The following is a 23,911-nucleotide window of genomic DNA, read 5'->3' as shown; positions in this document are numbered from 1 at the left end:
AGGTAAAATTCTTTAATTTCACAGATCATTTATATTCCTCAGCTGTGCATTTTAAGGTTCCAGTTCTCTTCTCCATCTTCTTGACACCTTATTTTAGGTAATATTTTTCCTCTTCATTCATTTGGATTAAATCCCCATATAGGGTGCTCTGTAGCAATTAACACATACTTTTTCTGCTAATCCTTATTTTGTATCTTCTTTGTGTGTTTTGACATGTGTGCACACACTTATATTCATACTTCCTTCATACTAATCTTAAATATGTATTTTTTTGCTTATCTCTACATGTAAAAGGAAAGATAATAAATGGGTACAGATAAAATACCATGGATTACAGAAAGGAAAAACTCAGATTAGTTACAGGTAGTGAACTCAAACTATTGATAAAGTATTCACAAGAAGTGAGAAAGCAAAATTGTTGCTGTTTTTTTTTACACAGAATTATTGGCAGAAAATCTTTTGGCACATTATCAGGTGCTACTTGTAAGTGCACAGTTACAATCCAATTCTCTGTGCTGTTCTGGACTTGTGCAAAGCCTTTTACACTGTCCTGCATGACATCCTTGTCTCTAAATTGGAGAGACAGATTTGTTGGGTGGACCACTTGGTGAATGAGGAATCGGCTGGGTGGTTGCACTCAAAGTATTGCGGTCAACAGCTCGATGTCCAAGTGGAGAGCAGTGACAGGTGGGGTTCCTCAGGGGTCAGTGCTGGGACCAGCGCTGTTTAACATCTTTGTTGGTGACATGGACAGTGGGATTGAGGCACCCTCAGCAAGTTTGCTGATGATACCAAACTGTGTGGTGCGGTCACACGCTGAGGGCAGGGGTGTGTCATCCAGAGGGACCTGGACAGGCTGGAGAGGTGGGACCGTGCAAACCTCATGGAGTTCAACAAGGCCAAGAGCAAGGTCCTGCCCATGGGTCGGGGAAATCCCAAGCACAAACACAGGCTGGGCGAGGAGTGGATTGAGAGCAGCCCTGTGAAGAAGGACTTGGGGGTATGAGTGGATGGAAAAACTTGACTATGAGCCAGCAATGTGCTCTCACAGCCCACAAAGCCAACCGTGTGCTGGGCTGCAGCAAGACAATTGTGGCCAGCAGGTCGAGGGAGGGGATTCTCCCCCTCTACTCCACTCTCATGAGATCCCACCTGGAGTTCTGCATCCAGCTCTGGGGCACCCAACAGAAGAGGGACATGGACCTGTTGGAGCAAGTCCAGAGGAAACCACAGAGATGACCAGGGGGCTGGAGCACCTCTCCTATGGAGACAGGCTGAGAGAGTTGGGGTTGTTCAGCCTGAAGAAAAGGCTCTGGGGAAACCTTATAGTGGCCTTCCAGTACCTAAAGGGGGCCCATGAGAAAGCTGGAGAGGGACTTTCTGAAAGGGCATGTAGCAATAGGACAAGAAGTAACAGCTTTAAACTGAAAGAGGGTAAATTTAGGTTAGATGTAAGGAAGAATTTCTTTACTGGGAGGGTGGTGAGGCCCTGGCACAGGTTGCCCAGAGAAGCTGTGGCTGCCCCCTCCCTGGAAGGGTTCAAGGCCAGGTTGGACGGGGCTTTGGGCAATCTGGGCTAGTGGAAGGTGTCCCTGCCTGTGTCACGGGGTGGGAACTAGACCATCTTTAAGGCCCCTTCCAACCCAAACCATTCTATGATTCTGATAGCCTTATTAAAGGGAAAATATGACTGAGATTATATAAGTAAAAGGCATAAAATAGCTGGAATGTAGATTACGAGTCAAGAGAGAAAAAAGAACAAGCTTTGCGTGTCTATTTCAGAGAGTTGGGGGTCAAGGAGGGTGTGGGATCCCACTGTGTGCCAGGGCCCTGGAGAGAAACACAAATATAAAACAAAATCAGTGGCAGAGAGTATAAGTAAGGGTCAAATGCTGTTCCTTGTTCTGCTGAGTAAGAAAATCAATGGGACTGTCCTAAGGTCAGATAATATCAGCAGAACCTGCAGTATTAACATTTTGTCCATCACATATGTGGTTATAGGTTAAAAATAGTCTAAACACAGCACAGTTTGGGCAGATGGATTTCTTTTTTTAAATAAGATTTGAGGTAAAAATCTTCTAAGCTCAGAGATGCCTGCTGAGAATTAGCAGAAAAGTAAAATATTTTTCTGCCCTATCTTCCCTGCTCAGCCATTCCTGTGCAGACACATGAAATACAAAAAGCTGTGGAGCAGCATACTGCTCATATAAAAAATCCTCACAGACTTGGTATGTTTTATGGGGCCTGTTCTGTAATCCACTCCTGCCTCTCATGGTTCTCAGCTACTCTTTATAATAGTTGAAGGGTCTTAATTTTCTGTCAGTGTACTTGAGATCATGGTACCTGTATCGGAACTGTCATCAAAGACCTGCCGCTGAAAGCACAACCGCAATGGTTGTAAGAGTAGAGGGTTGTTAGGTATTTGGCCATGTTGCTGAGCAAAGTCTTTCCCATTTGTGCTAAAAGCTGGATAGATTTTGTGATGGAGATTTTCCTCAATCATTTGTTCTTGGGGTGAAGTTTCTTCCTTCCCACCATATAAAGAATTTCAAGTCTAAACAATGACTAATCCTGAGAACGCTGTGAAAGACTGGAACCAGATGTGCAGAGGTTCACTCCACACCATATCTGGCTCTCCTGTCATGGCAGGTATGCAGAATACAACTTGTATCCAACCTGTGTTTGTTGTGGTGAACTCTGGAAGCCCAGAGCAACACCTTTGTTGTTCCTTTGGTTGCTCATCCATTCTGCAGCAAGGAACTTCCATGATATCTGGACAGTTCTACCTACTCTGGCTTGGAGACAGCACCGTAGTGGTGGCTGAGTCTCTGGCTGCAGAAAGCATCAAGTTGTGTCTGAGTGCAACAGCCAGAGGTAGAGGTGATGATCTGCCTCACTTCGATGTTTTAAAAAGCATAGCTCTAATGATTTAATTTCTTGGCAAATTTGACATTGACTTTTTCCAACATCGAGAAAATATCAATTAAGTAGTTAATCCTAAAATATAACCTTGAAAAGGAAAGTAATCTCTATGCTTTTAACTCTGAGGAAGTATAATTTGTTCTATTAATTTGAGAGATTGCTGAAATTTAGGGCAACTCAGTACAGTAGCATTTTGGGTCTGATTTTAGATTGAGAAAATCTGTCCATTTCTGTGCTGCTTTACATATTTAGCTTCAGGAGCAAGTTGCAGCTTGATGCTGCGTAAGAATATCATGGTGGTTTGGAACAGACACTTGTAGCTCGGTGATAACCTCCCATAGAGCTTTGGAGTGGAGATGTGCCAGGGAGGAAGAAAGGACAGAACTGTGACTCTCAGCTGCTGGAAGAAATTTAGAGCAACCTGCTTAGTTGTAACCACTGGATGATCTTCACATTGTGTATCTTGGACTTCTACTTGTGTTTTGGGCTGTCTGGAGGGGCTGCAGGCAGTATGTTAATGTATACTGGAATGCATTCCTGTATAGGGAATAAACACAAAACACTTAAGTCACATTTAGGATGTCACATGGGACTGAAGTTGCACTCAGGTCTGCTTTGCTGAGAAAATTCCCTTGGTATTAGCAGCCCAGAGCAATAGGTTAATGCATCCTTCGGCTGGTGGTGTATATTTTTTGAAAATACAAGGAAGTAGAGTGGCAGCAGTTGTGAGATGAGTGAGTCTGGATTTTCTTTTTTCTTCCTTTTTTTTTTTTTATTTAGTCAGTGGAAAGTGTACAACATTTTAGGTACCTTGAAGATATGTTAAGGATGGATTAGGCAGGCTTGTAAAAGAAAGTTGCAGTGAAAGAAGCTTTAAATAACAAAAGCATGAGTTAACCATTCAGTACAAGTGGTAGTCTTGTTAGTACATTAGCAGGGCAACTCTGCGAGGAAAGGAGATCTTCACAGTGTCTTTTTGTGAAGTTTTGTGGCTCTGAATTAAATATGATTGCCCAGATACAGGGCTTAATAAATTAAGCACTGAAATTAAAGCTTAAGGTATGCTTTTATGTCTTGAGTTCATCATCTTCTAACTTGTACTTTCATGGACTAAAAGAATTCATGGAGATGCTATTAAGAAATGCAGCAAACCTGGAAAAGTCACTAGGTGAGCAGTAGAGGAAGAAAGAAAAGTGCAAATGAAGGAGGAGAAAGCACCAACCTTCCAAAAAAGCAAAATCTGATCTAGCACAAGATGTACAGGTTATAGTTAGGGCATTGACAGTCAATACTTCTAACGTGCTCAAAGGCAAACTTAGGTCATCGTGAAAACAGTGTGATACCAAACCTATGTGATTGCCAGCTCCTTTTCAGGTCTGAACTAGGCAGTTTCAGATTTAGATGGTTTAACTTCTAAGAGACACTTAGGAGTAAGCAGGGAGCAGAAATAAAGTTAATAGATGTGATTCAGTATATGCTTTCAAGAGAGCAAATGCTCAGTACTTGGGTACTTGTGTAGTCCTTTATAATGCAAACCTGACCTCTTTTGCCTATTAAAGAGGCACTGACAGGCTCTAAAGAAAATGCTGTCAGTCTTTCTCGGCAATGAAGAAGGTGACTGTTCCTCATATTACTCCTTGCCTGTACTTTTGATTCTCACTATCTATTTTTATACTTAGGTCTCTATTTCCACTGGTTCAGTGCCACTGTTTGGTGCTAAGCTTCCTAGTTTATCTGAGTTGTGTGGACAAAAACGAAGGGAAAAGGAGACATCAGCATCCCTTATCGGCATCATTTTGGAACACGGCAAATTCATTGTATATCCAGAAGGACAAATGTAAAAGTCCTAGGACGTTGAGGGGAAAGAAATGTGGAAAATCAATATAGAGAAAGTAAGTGGATGACCCAGGCAAAAGTGAAAAAGGTAGGAGGACTGGCTGAAAATGGAGTGCAAAATAACTGAATGGGCTAGAGGTAGAAGATGGAAAGGAAAGAGGAGAATATTCAGTGGAAAGAGAAAAGATGGAGAAAAGTGTAGAAACCAAAATGAAAAAAGGGGGATGATAATATGAATAAAAGATGGAAAGTTGAAGTTAAGCTGTAGCTAGGAATAGAAAAAACCCACATATGGAACAAATATTTAAGAAGGAGAATAGATAAACAGGAAAAGAAGAAAAAGATAGCTTTAAGAGTCAGACTGTGAATAGGAAGACAACACTGGCAGATTTAAAGCTGGCAGTGTTTAGGAGAGCTCAGGAGCCATTAGTAGAGACTTGGAACAATAGGACCATCCAAGTCTAGTAGAAGATCTTGTTTAATAGGATAAATAAAGCAATCTTTGAAGTAACTTTGTGCCAGAACGTACCTGTTCCTCAGAAATATGACTTAGTGACAGATATATGCATGACATTGGACAGGTTAGAAAATCTTCCAGGACAATTGGTTTCAATAAAAACAGATGGAAAAGAGACCCTTCAGGTTTGAGATCTTCTCATAGGAAGTGTAAAGTTTACAAAATACTAATGTGCCTGAACATGGGAATGTTATGTATGAAATGCTTCATGTACAGGGGTATTAATGGGGGTCCCCAAAAAACAGGTCAAGGACTATCTGACTAATAATTAAATTTTGTGGATAGGATAGGAAAAAAGTAACATAAGGAAAAATAAATTACAACCATAGAGCTCAGCTTTTATGTATTTAAAAAAAATATTAAAAACATAGCAAAGAATAAAAGGTGCTGATACAGGTTATGCATTGTCTATGACAGTGTCATCAAGTTCTGGTACGATGAGCATGGAATGGGAGGACTCATGCTGTGAAAATAGTTTATCATCACTAACAAACACGGATATGTGTGTGTAAGAAGTAACACAACAGTTATAAACCATTTGAACTAGTACTACTATGAATTATATCCCAAGGTGGTTCAGTGTAAAGTTAATAAAACTTCTTGGAGCAGAAACAGGTTTCCACCATCTCCTCCTCCTTTCCAAGTGAGTACCTCAGGTACTAGGTTAGAGGATGATACTTCTTGCTGTTCTCTTTGACCTAGAATGGCATAAGTTTTTTGCCTTGTTTTAAGAAGGAGGTAGAGGACATCCTGTGTCTTATGATGAAGGCACTTTCTAGGATGATGAAGGAAAAACTTTGAACTTGAAGCAGAAAACTAAACTGAGTCTTCAGTTTCTGGGCAACTGCTCTGACACATTCGTATACACAGTTTCAAGAGGGGGACAGCTACCTTGTAACTTTGTTCCAGTTCTGAAACTGTAAAGAAGGGTGTGCAACACGTGTGAAGAGAAGCATGGGGTGAGGCAGTAGCCAGAGCTAGGGAAGCAAATGCAGTTCTAATAATCTGGAAGATATTGGTTTGGCTAGGGCGTGTCTCACAACCAGTTCACTGAGCTGCAATTTAGTGGTAATGGCTTGAGCTGAGGAATCACAGCCTGCACAGAAGAATGACAAAGACTGGCTCTGAAGAGAAACAATGGTGATAAAGGAAAACACAGCAATCAAAACCTTCAAGAAAACATTTGGCAGTAGAAGCAGCACTTACAGTCTTTGTGGTGACTTTAGAAAAGCGAATTTTATTTTGTCACTGTTTAAGTTGCAAATGTCCTTCCATTTAAAATGGCACAGTATGTGACATTATGGCCAATAAATTACTCAAACATTTTTTAAGTCATCAGAAAAATATAGCAGAAGACAAACAGAATGAATCAGAGATATCCGTCCTTTAGACTAGAAGTGAGAAATAATTGAGTGTACACCGGTAACCAGGTGAAGAAGTGTATTTTCTGTGTATCTTTGTTATATGTGGTTTGTTTGAATTCAGATTTACAGCACAGATCCCTCTGCAGACCCCAACCCACCACTTCTTTTTCTTTACATGTGATTTTCTAGAATAACAGCAAGTACACTACTGCAAAGAAATGGTGACCTAAATACAAACAGGATTTTTTCTGCCTGTTTAACAGCCTTGGTTCCCATAACAGCAATGTTTTAAATAGTCTGGCTTCAGATGTTTGTGATACAAAAAGAATTCTCACCAGTTACATTCATACCAATGTGAAAAATGGATTTAAGGAAAGAGACAAAAGAAGAGAGCCAATCCAAATGAGCAATTTGACACCAGACCTATCGATGGTATTTAAACATGGGAGAGGCAAGTTGCATGTGAAAAAATTACTTGTCAGCAAGTAATTCAAGTGTGAAAGATGATTTGAACATGGAGCAAAGAATTTGGGTGTAGAAACAAGTTTACATTACCTAAGGGAGGCATTTTGCAGTATTTTTAGGAAGAGGGAGACTCCCATGTCCCCAGAAAATCCCTAACAGATAATGCATGCCATATACTGAAAGAGATCTGGTTCAACTGCAGAGCTCTGTTCAAGAGGTTGCTCAGTGCCTCTGTTCTGCCTGCAGAACCTACTCTCTCATATATTGGGATCTCTGAGCTCTTGGAGGCTTGTCAGGCTTGTCAGGCAGGGTGTCACTGTAGGGTGTGAATCCCTTTCACTCCTGTCTTTACGTTGCCTTATCATCTCTAGGTAGTGTCTTCCTGATCAGAAAATCAGGATCTTCCTGATCAGATAGTACTTGAGACATGGGAAGTCACCAGAAACCATCCTGTACATGTTATCCTTCAGAGAAAGGGGGGGGGCTGACTGAAGTAAGCAGGGTGCAGGAATCCCAAGTGAGTGAAGGGAAAGATGGGGTTGGACTGAAGAAATAGTGTTAGTGTCCCCTGAAATTATCAAGATGTTTTTTCCATAGACCTCATGAGTACCCATGGGCTAGAAGATGGTGCTACAGTCCACCATCTCACTGGAAAAAAAACTGTATATAAGAAACTCCACAAATTTGAGTCATTCCCTTACAGTTTACGGGTACTATTTTCCACAGTGGTTGATATAATCTGGCCTGTGACTGATGGATGTTCCTTTCCTCTAGACTTGATTTAATTCTGAGTAAGGCAGACAAATTGTAGGCACCACACGCAAGCAGGCACAGAGAGAGAATCTGTTTTTCTAGAGAATGACACTGCTTACCTGCTTGTTAATCACTGAACTGTATGGATTCTCTAGATTTGTCTCCATATTTTCTTGCACAGTTTTATCAGTAGGCAGAAATTGTGTGTGCATTTCTGTGGTATGGAAGCAATCTGTACGTTGCTGAAAACGTACATGCTGACAAGACTACATACAAAAATCTAGACCCTGCTCCTTGGAGCTGGTGACTTCCCACCAGTTCAGAAGGGAGCTACATCACAACACTGAGTAGTTGGACATGGTGTTTAAGGAATGTGAGTTGCTGAGGATGAAATGATTTACAAAGAAGCAAAACGTCTTTTCAGATGTCAAATTACCTTGGAGTTCTTCAGTTTAACATGTTGTACTTTCACATCTTCCTGTTTTCTAATATGTCTTTCTCCTTTTGCTGTGTGAGCCTCAGAAATAGCCAGAGGAAGGACTCTGCATAGTGTTCTGCAGTGAAGCAAATTGAACACAGATTTATTGCTGCTCAAGCAAATTTAAGTGATTCTAGTTACAATGGTATATAAAAACATTTCTTGTACAGGTGTGATTTGAAATGGATGAACTTTTCAAGGCCCTAAATACCTACAGAACTGTGTCTGTGTATAATTGTATCACTCCTGAGAGAAATATCTGCACAGAAACATTCCTGTGGCACTGCATTATGCTGCTACTAATTCAGGCGCATCTATATGTAGAACTGTTTCAAGGAAGGCTTGCATATGAATGTGAGGACTTTTCATACTAAAATAGTTATATTACTACCACCTCTAGCATGGATATATATCAGTGTATTACTATCTTGATATATACTTAATATTCTTCTGCAGGACTTGATAAAATCAGTGTATTCTTTACTACACCTGTATGTTTGTACTCACATTAAAGGACTCCTACCATTTAATTTAACTAAGCTAATTGAAGTGGTGCAATTTTTGTATGTCAGCAAAGCCCAATAGGCCTGTGTATATAGATACTGCATACAGGCAGTATCCAATCACTTCATGGTTATCAGGTTTAGCAGCAAATGAATATTTGGACCTGGTATGTTTTCTCAGCTGTTTTTGCTGCAGGGATGGATTCTGATTCTCTTGCTCATGTGGATCGATCTGAACCCACTGGACCCACATTTTTATTTAGAGAGCTTTGAAGGTGTTTCAAAATTTGATGCTTAGATGAAATGTCAAGAAATGACTGGAAAGCAAAACTCTGGTAAAAAGAAAACTAGAAAGCCCCTAAGCCTCAATTCATTTGAAACTGAAATAATGTTTTTCTGTGTTTCAATTTTTGCATTTCACTAGAAAAATCAGTTTTACTACAGACCAAATCCTGAAGTGTTTTCTCAATGGGAGTTTTTCCTGAATTAAAAATTGAGGCCTGCAGGACTGACTCAGCAATACCACTGAAGCTGATGGAAATAATTAAAATTATTGTGGCCATTGATGAATTTTATATAGATTTAAAGGATCTTAGGGAACATTTAATCAGAACAGAACAAGTTTCAGTATATCACTTATAAACTGTGTAGTCAGCATAAATTGTATAAAGCTAACATTTTGAGAAAGACTCTTACATTTGTACAGTGCTACTATAAACGAGCCAAGCTACAGTATTAATTTGTAAATTGAAAATCAGAGCACCTATTTCATTGGTGCTATAAAATTTACAAAAAGGCAAGAAGCCAGATGATCCTAGAACTTATGATTCTGAAATTAGGAGAAAAATTTTCTAAGAACCTGAGGTTTAGAGACATGTTTGATGGGAATCAAAATATTATGGAATACGGTCTAGAATAGCTTGGTTAGGTGTGTATGATATCTCTGTTCAGTTTTACATTCTATGGTGTTTTACAAAACTTTGGATGTGCACAGTCTTAGCTGTGAGGATGTGAGGAAAGATGAACCTAGGTAGCATGTAAATAGTGGGGTGGGCCAGGATTTGAATGTTCATCAGCCCTTCCTTGCAGGGGGACCCAGCTGGAATGCATCAGAGCAGAGCCTGATTGTCTCTCAGAAGTTACTCACTGGGGTCTAGGAACAGTGTGAAAGATTCCTCACCGGTATTAAAAACCCCCGGATGTGTGGTTGGTGTGTTTCATTCACATACTGTAAGTAAAATCAGCTTGTGGCTAGAAAGGCATTGTCTACAGAGATCAGTTCTGTTTTCCCACCAACTCTTAGCGTGGGCATTGTCCCTTTCCAGGAGAGTCTCTACCAACATGTTCCTTAAGGCAAGGCCTTAGATGTTGGTAGTGTTGTTGTGGCTTTTGGTCTTTTATTGGTGTGCTGTACGTTTGTCAGAGGACTTTGTGGCTGTACACATGGGAGATGTGGGGCAGAGATGATCCATGGACTGTCTGGATGAAACCACTGGAAAACTGAGAGTGTGGCCCTTCACGCTTCTGTTTTACATGATGACTGCAAGTTGTTTTGACACAGGCCTGCATAATCCATGTGTATTAGTGCTGCTATAACTTTTTAAATAGCTTTTAGCAGAGTGTTGGCTTTTGAAGGGGTTTTTATGGTGAGGCTGTTGGGGCATTTTGTTCTGACTCTGTGAATATCATGATCCTGAAGGTGAGTAGATAGCCAGAAATTTGAAGCTGATTTTTTTTAAAAGTATTTGGCTCCTGTTTAGACAACTGGTTGAAATGGGCAAATTTCCAGATGTTCTAGGCACTTGGCATGTCTATCTGCCCTTCTTGGTCTGTACAGACCTACATTTATCTTATTAAAAAAGATAAACAGGGTTGGGTGGTTCCACAGCAGTATTTGCAGACACTGGGCTGGGCATGTTAGAATAAATATGAGGGCAAATATTTGGGCCACAAAAATGGGCTGAGTAATGAAGTAAATGAACCCATCAGTCAAAACATAAATGGGGTAGTCCTGCTCTGAATGTTGTTTCTTCTGATAATGGTGACCACTGATAAAAGCTGATAGACTGGTAGTTGTTCTTAGCAGTGCTGAGTCAGAGTTAGGGCAATTGTTCTCCAGGGTTTGTGCATCAGGTACATTATAGTAAAAACTTTTGGGATTTATAGTGTAAGGTTGTGCTCTCAAAAGTCATCCCACAAGGTGAGGGGTGCCCAGGCCCACAGAGGGCAATGAAAGAAGTTTTAGCTGAATGTTGGGATCACTGCCTCCCCTTGATACACCAGCCCAATCCAGAGAGGATTCATTGGACATTCCAAAAGACTTTGTGGGGTAAGCAAAGAAAAAAATCAACAGGGAGATAAATACTAGTAGAGAAGGTTTCCATACTGGGTAGTAGGTACAATATAGATGCACCCCTGGACGACTATGTCCTGTGGTTTGTCTCCTTGAATATGTCAGCTTAGTGACTTAGATGTTGTATGAATGAATGCTTAAGTTTGTCTTCACTGGGGTTTGTGGCCTTGGGGTAAAACTCATTGCAGTTGCAGCACCCTCACCCCCCCCTGCTGAGTTTGTTGAATTTCAAGGTCCTGTGTTTTGTCAGTCCTCCATCACAAGAGAGGAGGAGGAAGAAACTGTGACTTGAAAACAGATCGTGTTCCATCTTCTCTCCAGCTGCACTTGATCACCTTGAGCCCGAGTATTGCATTGGATGAGAAACTGAAGCCCACCTGAAAGGCTCCTAACTTGTGGGTGTGACTTGCAGAACTGTACCGGCTGAGCTGCTGTCGGGGCGCGGGGGCTGCAGCCAGGGCGAGAGGGGGCTGAGCCGGAGGAGGGTGGCAGCGGGGCAGGAGGGCCCGCAGGGGTTGGGCAGAGGGACGGTGCTGCAGCAAAGATGAATCTCCGAGGGAGCAAAGCGGCAGGTCTCCAAGAAAGAGGTCGTCAAACATACTGCCGCAACACACAGACGGCACCAGACCTGGCTGGAGGCCCATTTTTTCCGCCCAAGCGGATGCACTTTAGCGCTGCAGCAGCGGGTCCAGAAGTGCCGGCGGTTTGCGGCCCTTCCCCCTCCGCCCCGCGCCCCCGGAGCTTCAGCGGCGGAGCCGAGGGGCGGTGGCGGCGGCGGCGCGGAGCCGCCCCCCTCCCGGCGCGGCGCCGGGAGCAGCGGCCGCCGGGGGCGAGAGGCCGCGACACGTGGGCGCGGCCGGGGCGGGGGCGGGGGCGGGTCCCGGCGGGCCCGGGCGCTGTTCCCTGCCCAGGTGCTGAACCGGAGCCAGCCCCGGCTTAGCGGCCGCCCCGCCCCCTCCCGCGCAGCTGCCGGAGCAGGAGAAAGCGGATCCCGGTCCCTCCTCCTTCCTCCTCCTCCTCCTCTTCTTCTTCTTCCTCCCCGGAGCTGTCGGAGGGAGAGAGGTGGGAGCCGCCGCCGCGGGCAGCCGGCGGGCATGGACCGGGCGGCGGCGGGGCCGGAGGCGGCCGACGGCTGCTGCTCGCCGCTTGCATGAGTCGGCCGGGCGGCGGCGGGGAGTGAGGCCGGGCCAGGGGCAGGGCAGGGCCGGGCGAGGCGGCTCCGGGCTCCGGCAGCTTCCCGGCCCCCCCCCCTCCCCGCCCCGGCCATGGCGGCGGCGGCTCGGCGGAGGCGCGGCGGGGCGGCGGTGCTGGGCCTGCTGCTGCTGGGGCTGTGCGCCGGGCGGGCGGCGGGCGGGCCGCTCCGCTACTCGGTGCGGGAGGAGCTGCCGCACGGCGCCTTCGTGGGCAGCGTGGCGAGCGACCTGGGCGTGGACCCGCGGCGACTGGCGGCGAGGGGAGCGCGGCTGACCTCGGGCAGCGGCCGGCAGTACCTGGAGCTGGAGCTGGGCCGCGGGGCGCTGCTGGTGCGGGAGCGCATGGACCGCGAGGCGCTGTGCGAGCTGAGCCCCGCCTGCTTCCTCAGCCTGGAGCTGGTCATCGAGCAGCCCATCGAGGTGCACAACGTGGAAGTGGAGGTGCTGGACATCAACGACAACGCGCCGCGCTTCCCCCGCCAGGATTACCGACTGGAGATTAGTGAGTCCGCCCTGCCCGGGGCCCGCTTCCACATTGAGAGTGCCCAAGACCCTGATGTGGGCACCAACTCTGTGCAGAGCTACCAGCTCAGCCCCAGCCGCCACTTTGCCCTGGACCTTAAAGGTTTCCAGAGCGGCAGCAAGCTCCTGGAGCTGGTGCTGCAGCAGCCACTGGACCGGGAGCAGAGTGCCCTGCAGCAGCTGGTGCTCACCGCTGTGGATGGTGGGGACCCCCCTAAGTCCGGTACAGCCCAGATCTCTGTGCGAGTTGTGGATACCAATGATAACCCACCTGCCTTTGACCGCTCCACCTACACCGTGAGCCTTCTGGAGAATGCCCCACCTGGCACGCTAGTGGTCAAACTCAATGCCTCAGACCCCGATGAGGGCTCCAATGGGGATGTGATCTACTCCTTTGGCAGCTACACCCCACAGAAGGTGAGGCAGCTCTTTAGTGTGGACCCACACTCAGGGGAGGTGCGGGTTAATGGTACTTTAGACTATGAAGAGGCATCCTCCTATGAGATATATGTGCAAGCCACTGATCAGGGCCCTGTCTCTATGGCTGGGCACTGCAAGGTGCTGGTCAACATTGTGGATGCCAATGATAATGTTCCTGAGGTGGTCCTGACCTCTCTGTACAGCCCAGTGCCGGAGGATGCAAAGGCAGGAACTGTCGTGGCCCTGATGAGTGTCACTGACCAGGACTCAGGGCTGAACAAGCAGGTGAGCCTGCGTATTCCCCCCGGCCTTCCCTTCACACTCAACTCTTTCAAGAATTCCTACACCTTGATCACCCAGGGCAAACTGGACCACGAGAAAGCAGCAGCCTATAACATCACCGTTACGGCTACTGACTCTGGGAGCCCCCCTCTCTCCTCCCAGAAGGTGATCCATGTGGAGATCTCTGACATCAATGACAATCCTCCACGCTTCGAGGAACCTGTGTACTCGGTTTACATCCCTGAGAACAACCCCCTTGGAGCCTTGCTGTGCACTATCAAAGCCACTGACCCAGATGTTGCCGAAAATGCCTATGTGTCCTATTCTCTACTACCTGGGGAGATTGAAGGGCTACCTGTTGCCTCCTATGTCTCCATTAAATCCGATAGCGGCAATATGTATGCTGTCAGGTCCTTTGACTATGAGACACTAAGGGAGTTCCAGGTGGTTGTCCAGGCTCAGGATGCCGGGATCCCACCACTGAGCAGCACTGTCACTGTCTACATCTACGTGGTGGATGAGAACGACCATGCTCCACAGATTCTGTATCCTACCTCAACAAACACTTCAGCAGCCCTGGAGATGATCCCACGCTCGGCATATGCTGGATATTTGGTAACCAAAATTATAGCCATTGATGGGGACTCAGGACAAAATGCCTGGTTGTTCTTCCACCTGGTGCAAACCTCAGATCCAGGTTTGTTCAGGGTGGAGCTCCATACTGGGGAGATTAGGACTACTCGCAAACTGGGCGAGGACAGCACACCTACTTTCAACCTGACGGTGGAGGTGAGAGACAATGGAGAGCCACCGATGTCCTCATCAGTAGCCATCACTGTTGCCGTGGTGGACAGAGTTTCCAGAATCATCCCTGATACAAGAAGGCACTTTAAAAGTCCGAGCAATTACTCAGAGATCACACTTTATCTCATTATCGCTTTGAGCGCCATCTCCTTCGTTTTCCTTTTCACAATCATTGGGCTTACTGTTATCAAGTGCTACAGATACAGTCTGTATGGGGAGTCCTGCTGTGCAGGGTTCTGTGGGGTCAGAGAACGGTGCCCTGCTGAATTATACAAGCAGGCCAACAACAACATCGATGCTAGGTTGCCCCATGGTTTGAAAGTACAGCCCCATTTCATTGAAGTGAGGGGCAATGGGTCTCTCACTAAGACCTACTGCTATAAGGCATGCCTAACTGCAGGATCAGGAAGTGACACTTTTATGTTTTACAATACCTGTGGCCCAACAGGAACTACTGGTCCCTCTGCAGTGATGACCGAGAGGCATCTGACAGGACAGAGTGGGCAGAGTGCACAAAACCTGATCATACTTAAAAATGACTCCATTACTCCTAATGAGGTGAGGCTACACTGATAAATGGCCAGCACAATGCTCTGAGAAAATCTGTACTTAAGAAGAGATTCAAACTGGAAAACTCAGATTAAGCCCTTTTAGGCTCACTGACACACAGCTATGAAACATGGTTCTAATGAATCTAATCTGTGCAATGCATTTTGTTTCTAGGTAAATACTGGGACTTTCAGGGTCCATTTGGTAAGTTCAGTGTATGCATCCGTTGTCTGAGATTCACTTTGGTTTTGCAGCATATGCTTTATAGTATATTGCCTCCTTCCCTTTTCTCTTGCAGATCTAAAATTGCCTGCTGTCACAGACTGCTAGGGAATGACACATGTGGTCTGAAATTTTTAGTGCTAAAACTAATATTGCAGGAAAAAAAAAATTAAGAAGTGATCAGCCTGGAAATCAATAGATTATGGCAGTTATAGATGTTTGCTACTTCATTGATTTCATACCTAGGCAAAGATGTTGAAGTTTTGAATTTAGGTCATTACAATACTATGTTTTGTTTACTAATGTGGGCATGTTTTAGTTGTCTGAAAACTGCAATCCTTCCTTTGATAATATTTGTTCTACCCAGTGCTGCATTTCATGCTTTCTGGACAGTGACAATTCTGTGACGTCTTTGTAGAGAATTACAGCAAGTTACCATCGTTATGTTACAGTGTGACAACTTCTAACCTGCTGGCTTGCTATAGAAAATTGTTTAATACCTATGCTTTGACCAGCAGTGTATTAACCTTTTTAATATTTTCCCACAGTGAAGAATTAATGGTTGCTTGATGTTGGCACACAGGCAATCTGCAGCTAGCGTGCGGTTTGCATGCTCTGTGCAGTTTCCTTTCTACATGTATTGGAACTAAACCTAGAAACACTCCCAGGAGAGACTAATTCTGGTTCACAAAAGGAGAATTTTGCAATTACCGTGTGTTGTTTGTACCCGACAATTGTGGCAGGCATAAGATCAGTCCATGCATTAATGTGTGCTATGCCTCCAGATGAGGGAAAGCTGCGGGAGTAACTGCTGAGATAGAAGGGAGCGTGACTTGTGTGTTCTTGCCACAGAAATATAATTTATTTATTCGTTTCTTTATATTATATTCATATATGAAGACGTTAGCATCTTTTGGAACTGTAGTTTAGTTACACAAAGATGCACAGATCTTAAGGACTAACAAGTCTTCCATAAAAATGCTTTTCAAGTTGTAGTGATCATCCATTCAAAACTAATCCACTGAAAATTAATGCAGTGTTTTTCTGTAAATCACAGTGTCAGGGTATGGGGGGAAGTATTTTTTCTCTTTCTACACAGCTTTTGTACCTTAAAATCTTTCTGAGTATAATAAAATGTATATCTGTTTGATATAGGAGGGAACATGAGACACTCTATAAGCATGTACACTGAGGAGTCAAAGAGTGAAATACATCTGATTTTCGGGGGGGAAAAAGAAGAGAAGCAATAATTGAAAATGACTTCACTTTGGATGCAAGACCGGTAGGAAATCAGTTTAACAGACAGATCCCTATCACATTATGGGAATCACTCCATTGAATGCAATGGATTTGCAAGTTTTGAACACCAGTGGAGATCAGGCAGTGACAGCAAAGCCAGCCGAAACTTGAGGAATGTATAGAACAAACAGAATGCCTGCCTGTGTGCAGTTATGATCCAGAAGGGGAATCAATTATTCAAATAGTTCTGTATGATATAAACAGAGGTGAAATTCTAACAAGTTCTATTTGTCACAAGTTCTTTTCTTAGCTCTCTGCTTCTTAAACTGTCCTGGGGTAGTACATACTGTGAAGATGTACATGAGAAAATGGCTGAATGTAATGGCTTTCACTAATTACTAGTTCCTAGCTAATTACATACTATAAAATGCTGTCTTTCCCTTATTTCCAGCTTAGCATATGCACTGAATGCCATCCATTTCTTAGGAACACTGAATTCTACTTTTTAAGGATAATGATCTTTGTATTATTAGATCTTCAGAGAGCGGCATTTCTCTTTTTAGTTAAAGTGAACTTTTAATCAGTCTTTAAGAGCCCCTGCCTTCACCTGTGAAGCATAGCAAATGTGTTGATTTACAAAGTTAGTGTCTGATGTGTATGTTATTTTTGGATAATGTGAAAAGGTCTTTTTTTTTTCAGTTTTTGGACATTGATCTTCTATTAGCTTTTCAGTTATGAGGGTGGGACCAGGTGAGCGGGCTTTCTTGGCATGCCTATTTTACACAGGGTTTAACAAAGGCAAGTATTTTGCAGGTGTTGTCTATACAGTAAAATGAAAAATATTTCAAAGTTATTTGGGATTAATCTCAGTAACACTTGATGCAATAAGGCCTTTGTCCTTTTCATATTTACTAGTAAGGTGGAAGATGTTAATAATTACTTTACACTAAGTTGCGACTGACTTCGCTGGGTCATTAGAAGGATGCGGTGGAAGGGAAGACCCAGGAAGGGTATGAATTCTTTCTGTCTGTTGAAATGCTGATTCCTGTGTCACTTCTGACCTGTACTGCTAGTGTTGTGATGGTGGAATGGGAGCTTGTTTCTGCAAGACAGCCTGTGCTTCTGCTTTCACTCTGCTTGCCTGTATGGTCCTTTATAGGTTTGTAAGAATATCTCAAACCAAGTGTCTTTGTGAAAGAAGAAATGTATTAACACAGCTGCACTGGAAACCTCAGAAACAGTTACTGCTGGCAGGAGTTTGGTGATAGGATCAGAACACAGAGTTATTGCATATTGTGCTCTCATCAGCTAGATAACTACTGCAGGGTGGCCAGGCAGGCAGTGTGGGCAGAATATAGAGGTAGCAAAATACTGTGGCTTCATTGCTGGCACCGTGCGAGGTTATGGGCAGCCTGCGTTCTTGCCTTTTGAAAGGGGGGTGCACACAGCTATGAAGGGGGTGCATGAAGAAGTGATTTTGTTACTGGGCACTGCTGCAGTGATGATCCGTCATTTTCAGGAAAAGTTTCAGTACTTTAGTCTGGAGTCCTTTTCCTCCTGTGAAGATGTCAAGTGATGTCTGGGTAGGGCCTGGTCCTTGGTTTATGTTTTCATCTCTCCCATCTTATTCTTACGTTCTGTGTGGTTAAGCTCATTTGTTATGTCTTGCATCTCATGACAACCTTTTCCCTTTAATGCAGGGAAAACCAATCAAACCAACATGCTGTAACAGGAGTTTCTGCCCCAGAAGCAGCCTGGCACATTCCTAATGATGAGTGGGCAGTCTGGAGACTTGATAGAACTAGATATAAACTCTTCTGATCGTACATTTCCTTGTACCCTTTTCTGTGTGGTGATGCATGTGGCTGACAAAATACGATGTTTTATGTGATGTTCAGAAATAAATTTGCATGGTGCTTTATACACACTTTTCAGAAAGCGAAAAAAAAGCTGCACATTAGTGATGGTACGACCCAGGGGTTCATTGGAGTTCTACGGCTGTTTGCTCTGCTTCTGGCTCTTTCTCTGTATTTTGCACTTCAAAACCAGCTTGCTAAACATCCGGGAAAAAACCAAACAACCCTCGAGTTGAACACATCTTGATACTGCTTTAAAATGCAAGCATGCTTTGAAATGTCTAAATCTAGTAAACCCACAGCATTGTCTGGAGCAGTCTTTCCAAGAGATTTCTCACAGAGGCTTTAAAGGTATTAATGGTGGAATATCTTGCAATCTCAGTTCAAGAACTTAAGCCTTTAAGAAATTCTCCAGCCCCACTGACATTGTAAAGGTTAACTATAAATGATTGTTCTTTTGTTTAGTGGTAGTATCTGAACCTGTTCTGCTAAGCAGGGACAGTGCTCTGTGTTTCAGGGCAAACTCTTGGTTTGATGCTTACTGCTGTGCCGACAGAAATTTGCATCCAATATTAAAAGCAGGGGTGTTTTCCTTCTCTCAGAACTCATTAAATATACTTTACAGAAGCACTTGACTGTTCACCTTAATTTTCTCAGAGTTAGGAATGCAAATGAACACTGCCAGGAAGAAAATCTTGGAGCTTCTGAATTACACCCTGCTCAGTTCCCATTCTTATTTCTCGTATGATAAACACATGTTCAGTCTATAAATAGTTTGTTCTCCACATCAAATTAATTCTAAACATTTACAGAAGGAAATCAGGAATAGAAACTTCTGTTTCCCCACATCCGTCAGCATTGTCTCAGTGGAAAATAAGCAGAGCTGTATGTGGTCAGGGGTTCTGCAAAGCCTTTTATTATTGCTTCAAAGCAGATACATCTGATAAATATGTCATTCTGTTGTGTGTTTGTGTGGAAGTAGGAATGGAGTGGGATGCTTTTAGCAGCCTCATCATCTGGTAACTGTTTGTAAATGTTTGATTCACACTTCTCTACCTCAAGCAGACCCTGTTCTAACAGCCACTGAAGTGAATGGTAGCCTTTGCATTGATTTTCATGAACACAGGATCAGGAAAACATTAAAAAAATTCAGAAATTCCTTCTATCCCAAGGACAAATCCTTACTGTGTAAAAGTATTAGCTAAAAAGAGAACTGAGCAAAATGTTTGTAACAATGTGTTTTCAACTAAATTTATTCTCCATGAACCAATGAAATGATTTTAAGTTAACCCATGCTTTGCAATTTGAAAACAACTGTGTGAAATTTTGCATGAGCTTTTTTACTCCATTTTATATTATACGTTCACTTATCAGACTTTCCAGTAGGGTTGGTTGTTTATGACTAGTCACACTGATGCTTGTGGTTATGTGGTTGGCAGCACGTAACCCTGATGCCTGGAAGAAGTGTCAGGAGCAAACTGTTGGCGTGAGGTGTTCACTTGGTGCAGTGACAGCCACTTCTACAGGCACCTGGATGGGTTTTGACTCATCTCATGACTATGATGATGTGTCCTGTTACTAAATCAGAAAAAACAGGTGATGTGAGAAATGGGGAATGGCTGATTACTTCTGTGCTGGATCGTGTGATTTTTCTCACCTCCACTGATGTGGTAAGGACAGGACCACTGGACTTGATACATGGCCTCCAAAAATCTCTGAGGGAAATGGCAGGCTAAGATTACCTTGAAGTTGGTAGAATGGACTGGCATGTGATAAACAGGGTCTTGTAATGAGGTGGGAGCTGGGGAGGTAAAAGGAACAATATTATCTTCGTCAGCATTGTGAGATATAACAAGAGTATGGGGATATACAACTGGGAAGCATCTGGACCACTTCAGAGCCTGTATTCCTCTTTGTGCTGCTTCTCTGTACTCATGCTTCCTGGCCAGCTGTACCTTGTCCTGGTGGTGTTGATTTATGACACATCTACATTTCTCAGAGCAAAGCCTGTCACAGGGCTTTGCAGAGGAGCCCGCTGACAGCTGCTGTGCAGACTCCTGTCCCCTGGGACTGTGCTGAAGACACAGCTCTATTTGAGATGAGCCATATCATGCCGTGGCACAGTGACTGCATGCTGTGTGACAGCACATGTCAGTGTGGCAGGTTTCTCTGGGTGCTCTGGTACAGGTGGACTGTTTGTAGCCAGAGGTATAAACCAACCCAAGCATGCAGACTGTGAATGCCTGAATGATCTATTAGAAGCAACACTGCTGCATCTGAACTGGGGAAAGGTATTACTGAACAGGTTTGCTGCTTCTACGATGCATCACTTCTATTACTGGTCATGCATTTTTGCTTTTCTTGCTCCTAATCCCAATCTCATTTAAAGATGTATTGAGACAACTTTTCTTGTATGACCAGAGGATCTTAAAGAATTAGTCTGTAGCAGACAAAAGGAGAAGCCAGTTACGCTGATAAAATTGGAATCTCACCAATTTTGCCAGTTGCAGGACATTGGCCTGTGATAACACAAGTGTGGGATAAACGTGTGTCTTGCTGAGGTCTGAATGTTCACAACCAAGCAGCACACACGTGATAAAACTGCATGAGAACAGGTCTGGACAAAGGCTGACTGCTGCCCAACTGCCTGCTCCTCCTGTTCTTTCTGTGAAGACTTCAAAAAGTAGAGAAGTCCCAAACATTGAATTTTTCAGTTAAAAACAAGAAACAGCCCCTGAAAGGTCTGAAAGTCAACTGTGGCAATAGATCTTTCTATCTCCAAAGTATATTTTTCTGATCCTGTCCCCTCCTTCCTTCTTCTGCTCCTCCGGGAGCAGCACTACAGCCCTGCCTAAAGAGTAGTAGAAGGTAGAGAACTGTTTGAGAATAGCCACAAGATGCCACAGCTTCTGGATAGTAACCTTTGAAAATACCACAATCTACTAATTGCTGCTCTTTTTGTTATATTGACGTGGTGAATGTTGGTCCATGCATGTGGAGTGAATGAATGATGAATTCCTAACTGATGAGTTTGTCCTGCCATCATCACCCATTTATGATCTGGTGTCTGAAAGTTCCCACTGTAACAGAACATAGATTTTTGTCTTCCAGCCGAGAGCTGGAAAGCTCTCGGCTGAAAAACGAAAATCTATATACTGTGAGCGAGTGGCCATTTTCCTCTTTTCTCACTCCTACCCAGCTCATGTCAGACTTTTCCAGCTCTTTGATGTAATCTCACTTCATCTGTGTTTTGCCTGGGACTGTGGTAAGATTCCTTCTCCTCCTCACACTGCCTATAAGCCTATACAAACTAATAACCTGCACCTCTCTAACTGCAAAAAAAGAGCAAAGGGGCTTTCCCCTCCCTCCATAGTCCAGCAGTTCCTCTGCTATACAAAAATCCCCAGCAGAGGAAAAGCCAAATCTTCTGGTGTCAGCACCTTTCGTACATCAAGAAAGGCAAACTCAGGAGAAGATCTGATCAGTGTGTATTATTTTCTATCCTCTTTCATTGACTATTACTACATGGTTGACTTTCGAGTTGCTTTGATATCCCTGGGGCTGGGTCCAAAATGGAATGAATCAGAAAATGCTGGAACTGTACATAATGGGCTCCTTGCCAAGCCACTTTCTGCTGAACTCAGCAGAACCTGAGCATGCCAGAGAACTGGGGGCTAAATGGGAAGGAAATTGCTAGCACAGATGTTTAACGTGTGGTTGCAAACCACAAGCAGCCTCCTCCCCATTGTGTAACTCAGACCATAAAGAATACTAGGATGCGCATCATCCAAGAGCATCTCACTCTTGAGTGATGCTGGACCTGGGAAATATGGTGATAGAGTGATAGCGTAAGTTGTAATTGCTCCATTTTTATTTGAATAAAACCTATTGATCCAGGGAAAAGCATACCCCAAACCTCAAGAGGAAAGACAGAGTTGGCTTTAAATAATTCAGAGCATTCAACACTTTCTTTTTTTCTTTCAAGTAATGGGACAAAATTCATTTCTGATCTGCCTCCAATAGCTTGAAGAGAATTAAACCATTACTGTCATATATTATTTGTGTGTTTGGCACTGTACAAGACAGACCAGGAATGAGTGTAGTCCATTATGTTTCTGGACATAAGTTTTCTCTTTGAATTCAAGTGCCTGAAGTTAAGCACTGGCTGCAGTATCACCTACAGAGTAATGTCTTGAGAATCCTGAGAAATAACCTTGTTATGTGCTTAGGGCTTAATTTTAAAGGACCTGAGCTTGCATTCTTTGGCCATAGTTGAAAATTATTGTGATGGTCCCCTGACAATGCAAAAGAGATTTTCTGGAGCAATTTTTGATCAACAGAGGATTTCTTAATTATCTCTTTATTTAGCAAGCCATTCTGCAGCAGGTCATCATCATATGCTGAGGATTGTTGATCAAAGGGTATTGCTGGCTATTCCCCCCTTCCACCTCTAATGCCCTCTCGTGAATATGGAGAATGTAGTAGTTCTTGGTATTATGAAAGAATACATCTGCCTTTGATAAAAGACTTGCTGCGGTCTGCAAATCCGATACAATCGAGTGCAGTCCCCTGCAGTACACTAAATGTTAGCAGAAACCTCACAGCTGACAGACTACGCTGCATGTCCCCCTCAGAGGGGGCTGGATTTTATACCTCCTCAGGCAGATGCTATTTGGTGCAGGAGCTTGAGTTTTCTCGGCTTATCAGGTAAACAAACAATGTGTATTATGGATTTAGGATGTGTTGTGTTTTTTTTTTTCTTATGCCCAGAATGTTGATGACTCTACAAAATAACTGTCCACCAGTTTCCAGAATTCAATGCCGTTCCACAGAGATCATCTCTAGCCAAAGGCCTTGGCGGGCAAACGAGTTTCTTTGTCATAGAGACAAATCTCTGTGTGTCCATTGTCTGAATGCTCAGAAAAATTGAGTAGCTCTATAAAGATTTTTCTGACAAAATTAACCAGATGCACATGCTTTTCAGCACATTTAACATATATTAACAACATTATCCTGGGCTTTTGTTTCTACAGCCAAAACACCCCAATCCTGACTGGCGCTACTCTGCGTCCCTAAGGGCAGGAATGCAAAGGTATGTATGGTGTTTCCCCACATGAAGGGGAATTCTGTCTTTGTTCTCTTGAAAAGGACAAAGCTGTCTGGCTCCTCTGATGCCCTAGCCTGACAATTTCTGTATAATGAGATGGAAAGCATCCGAGTTCTGCTGCTGTCACTTCCAATCTCCCAGTGTTGCAGATTCAGTCTGACTGCATCTATGGTATTATTATACTACCATAGATGTGTGCTTTTTTTGTGTTGACCTCCTGCCTTTTTATACATTGACTGTCAAAGCATAATTGCTCCAATTATTGAATTATTTGACTGTGATTATACACTTTTTGTTTACTTTAAAGCTCCCTGTAATCATCAATGCTATGTTTCAACAGACTATCTGCAGCACTGATGTGTTTTCCATCTTGTCTCTCATTACCATAAAAGTATGCTGCTCCTGCAGTCGGTTTATTAGCTGCATGGTGCAATCAAGATGATTAATACAGTTTAAAGAACATTTTGAAGATATGAGACAGATTTTCAAAGGAGGAAAAGTGAGGCTGTGTCCGAATCTCTTTAGG

The 23,911-nt window shown here is 43.6% G+C and overlaps 1 protein-coding gene across 1 annotated transcript in view; it reads left to right on the top strand.

The window, feature by feature from the left end:
* The window catches only part of LOC141929194 (protocadherin alpha-2-like), a 94,473-nt gene that overhangs the window by 32,028 nt on the left and 38,534 nt on the right, over nt 1-23,911 (top strand). Inside the window, exon 2 of the mRNA XM_074838376.1 lies at nt 23,312-23,370. Within this exon, the coding sequence (XP_074694477.1) occupies nt 23,312-23,370 (59 nt within the window). The remainder of the gene's footprint in view (nt 1-23,311; nt 23,371-23,911) is intronic.

The sequence above is a fragment of the Strix aluco genome, chromosome 13, assembly GCF_031877795.1.
Source record: "Strix aluco isolate bStrAlu1 chromosome 13, bStrAlu1.hap1, whole genome shotgun sequence".
Taxonomy (NCBI): Eukaryota; Metazoa; Chordata; class Aves; order Strigiformes; family Strigidae; genus Strix; species Strix aluco.
Note: the sequence above shows the minus strand (reverse complement) of the source record. Positions and strands in the feature narration are given on the sequence as shown.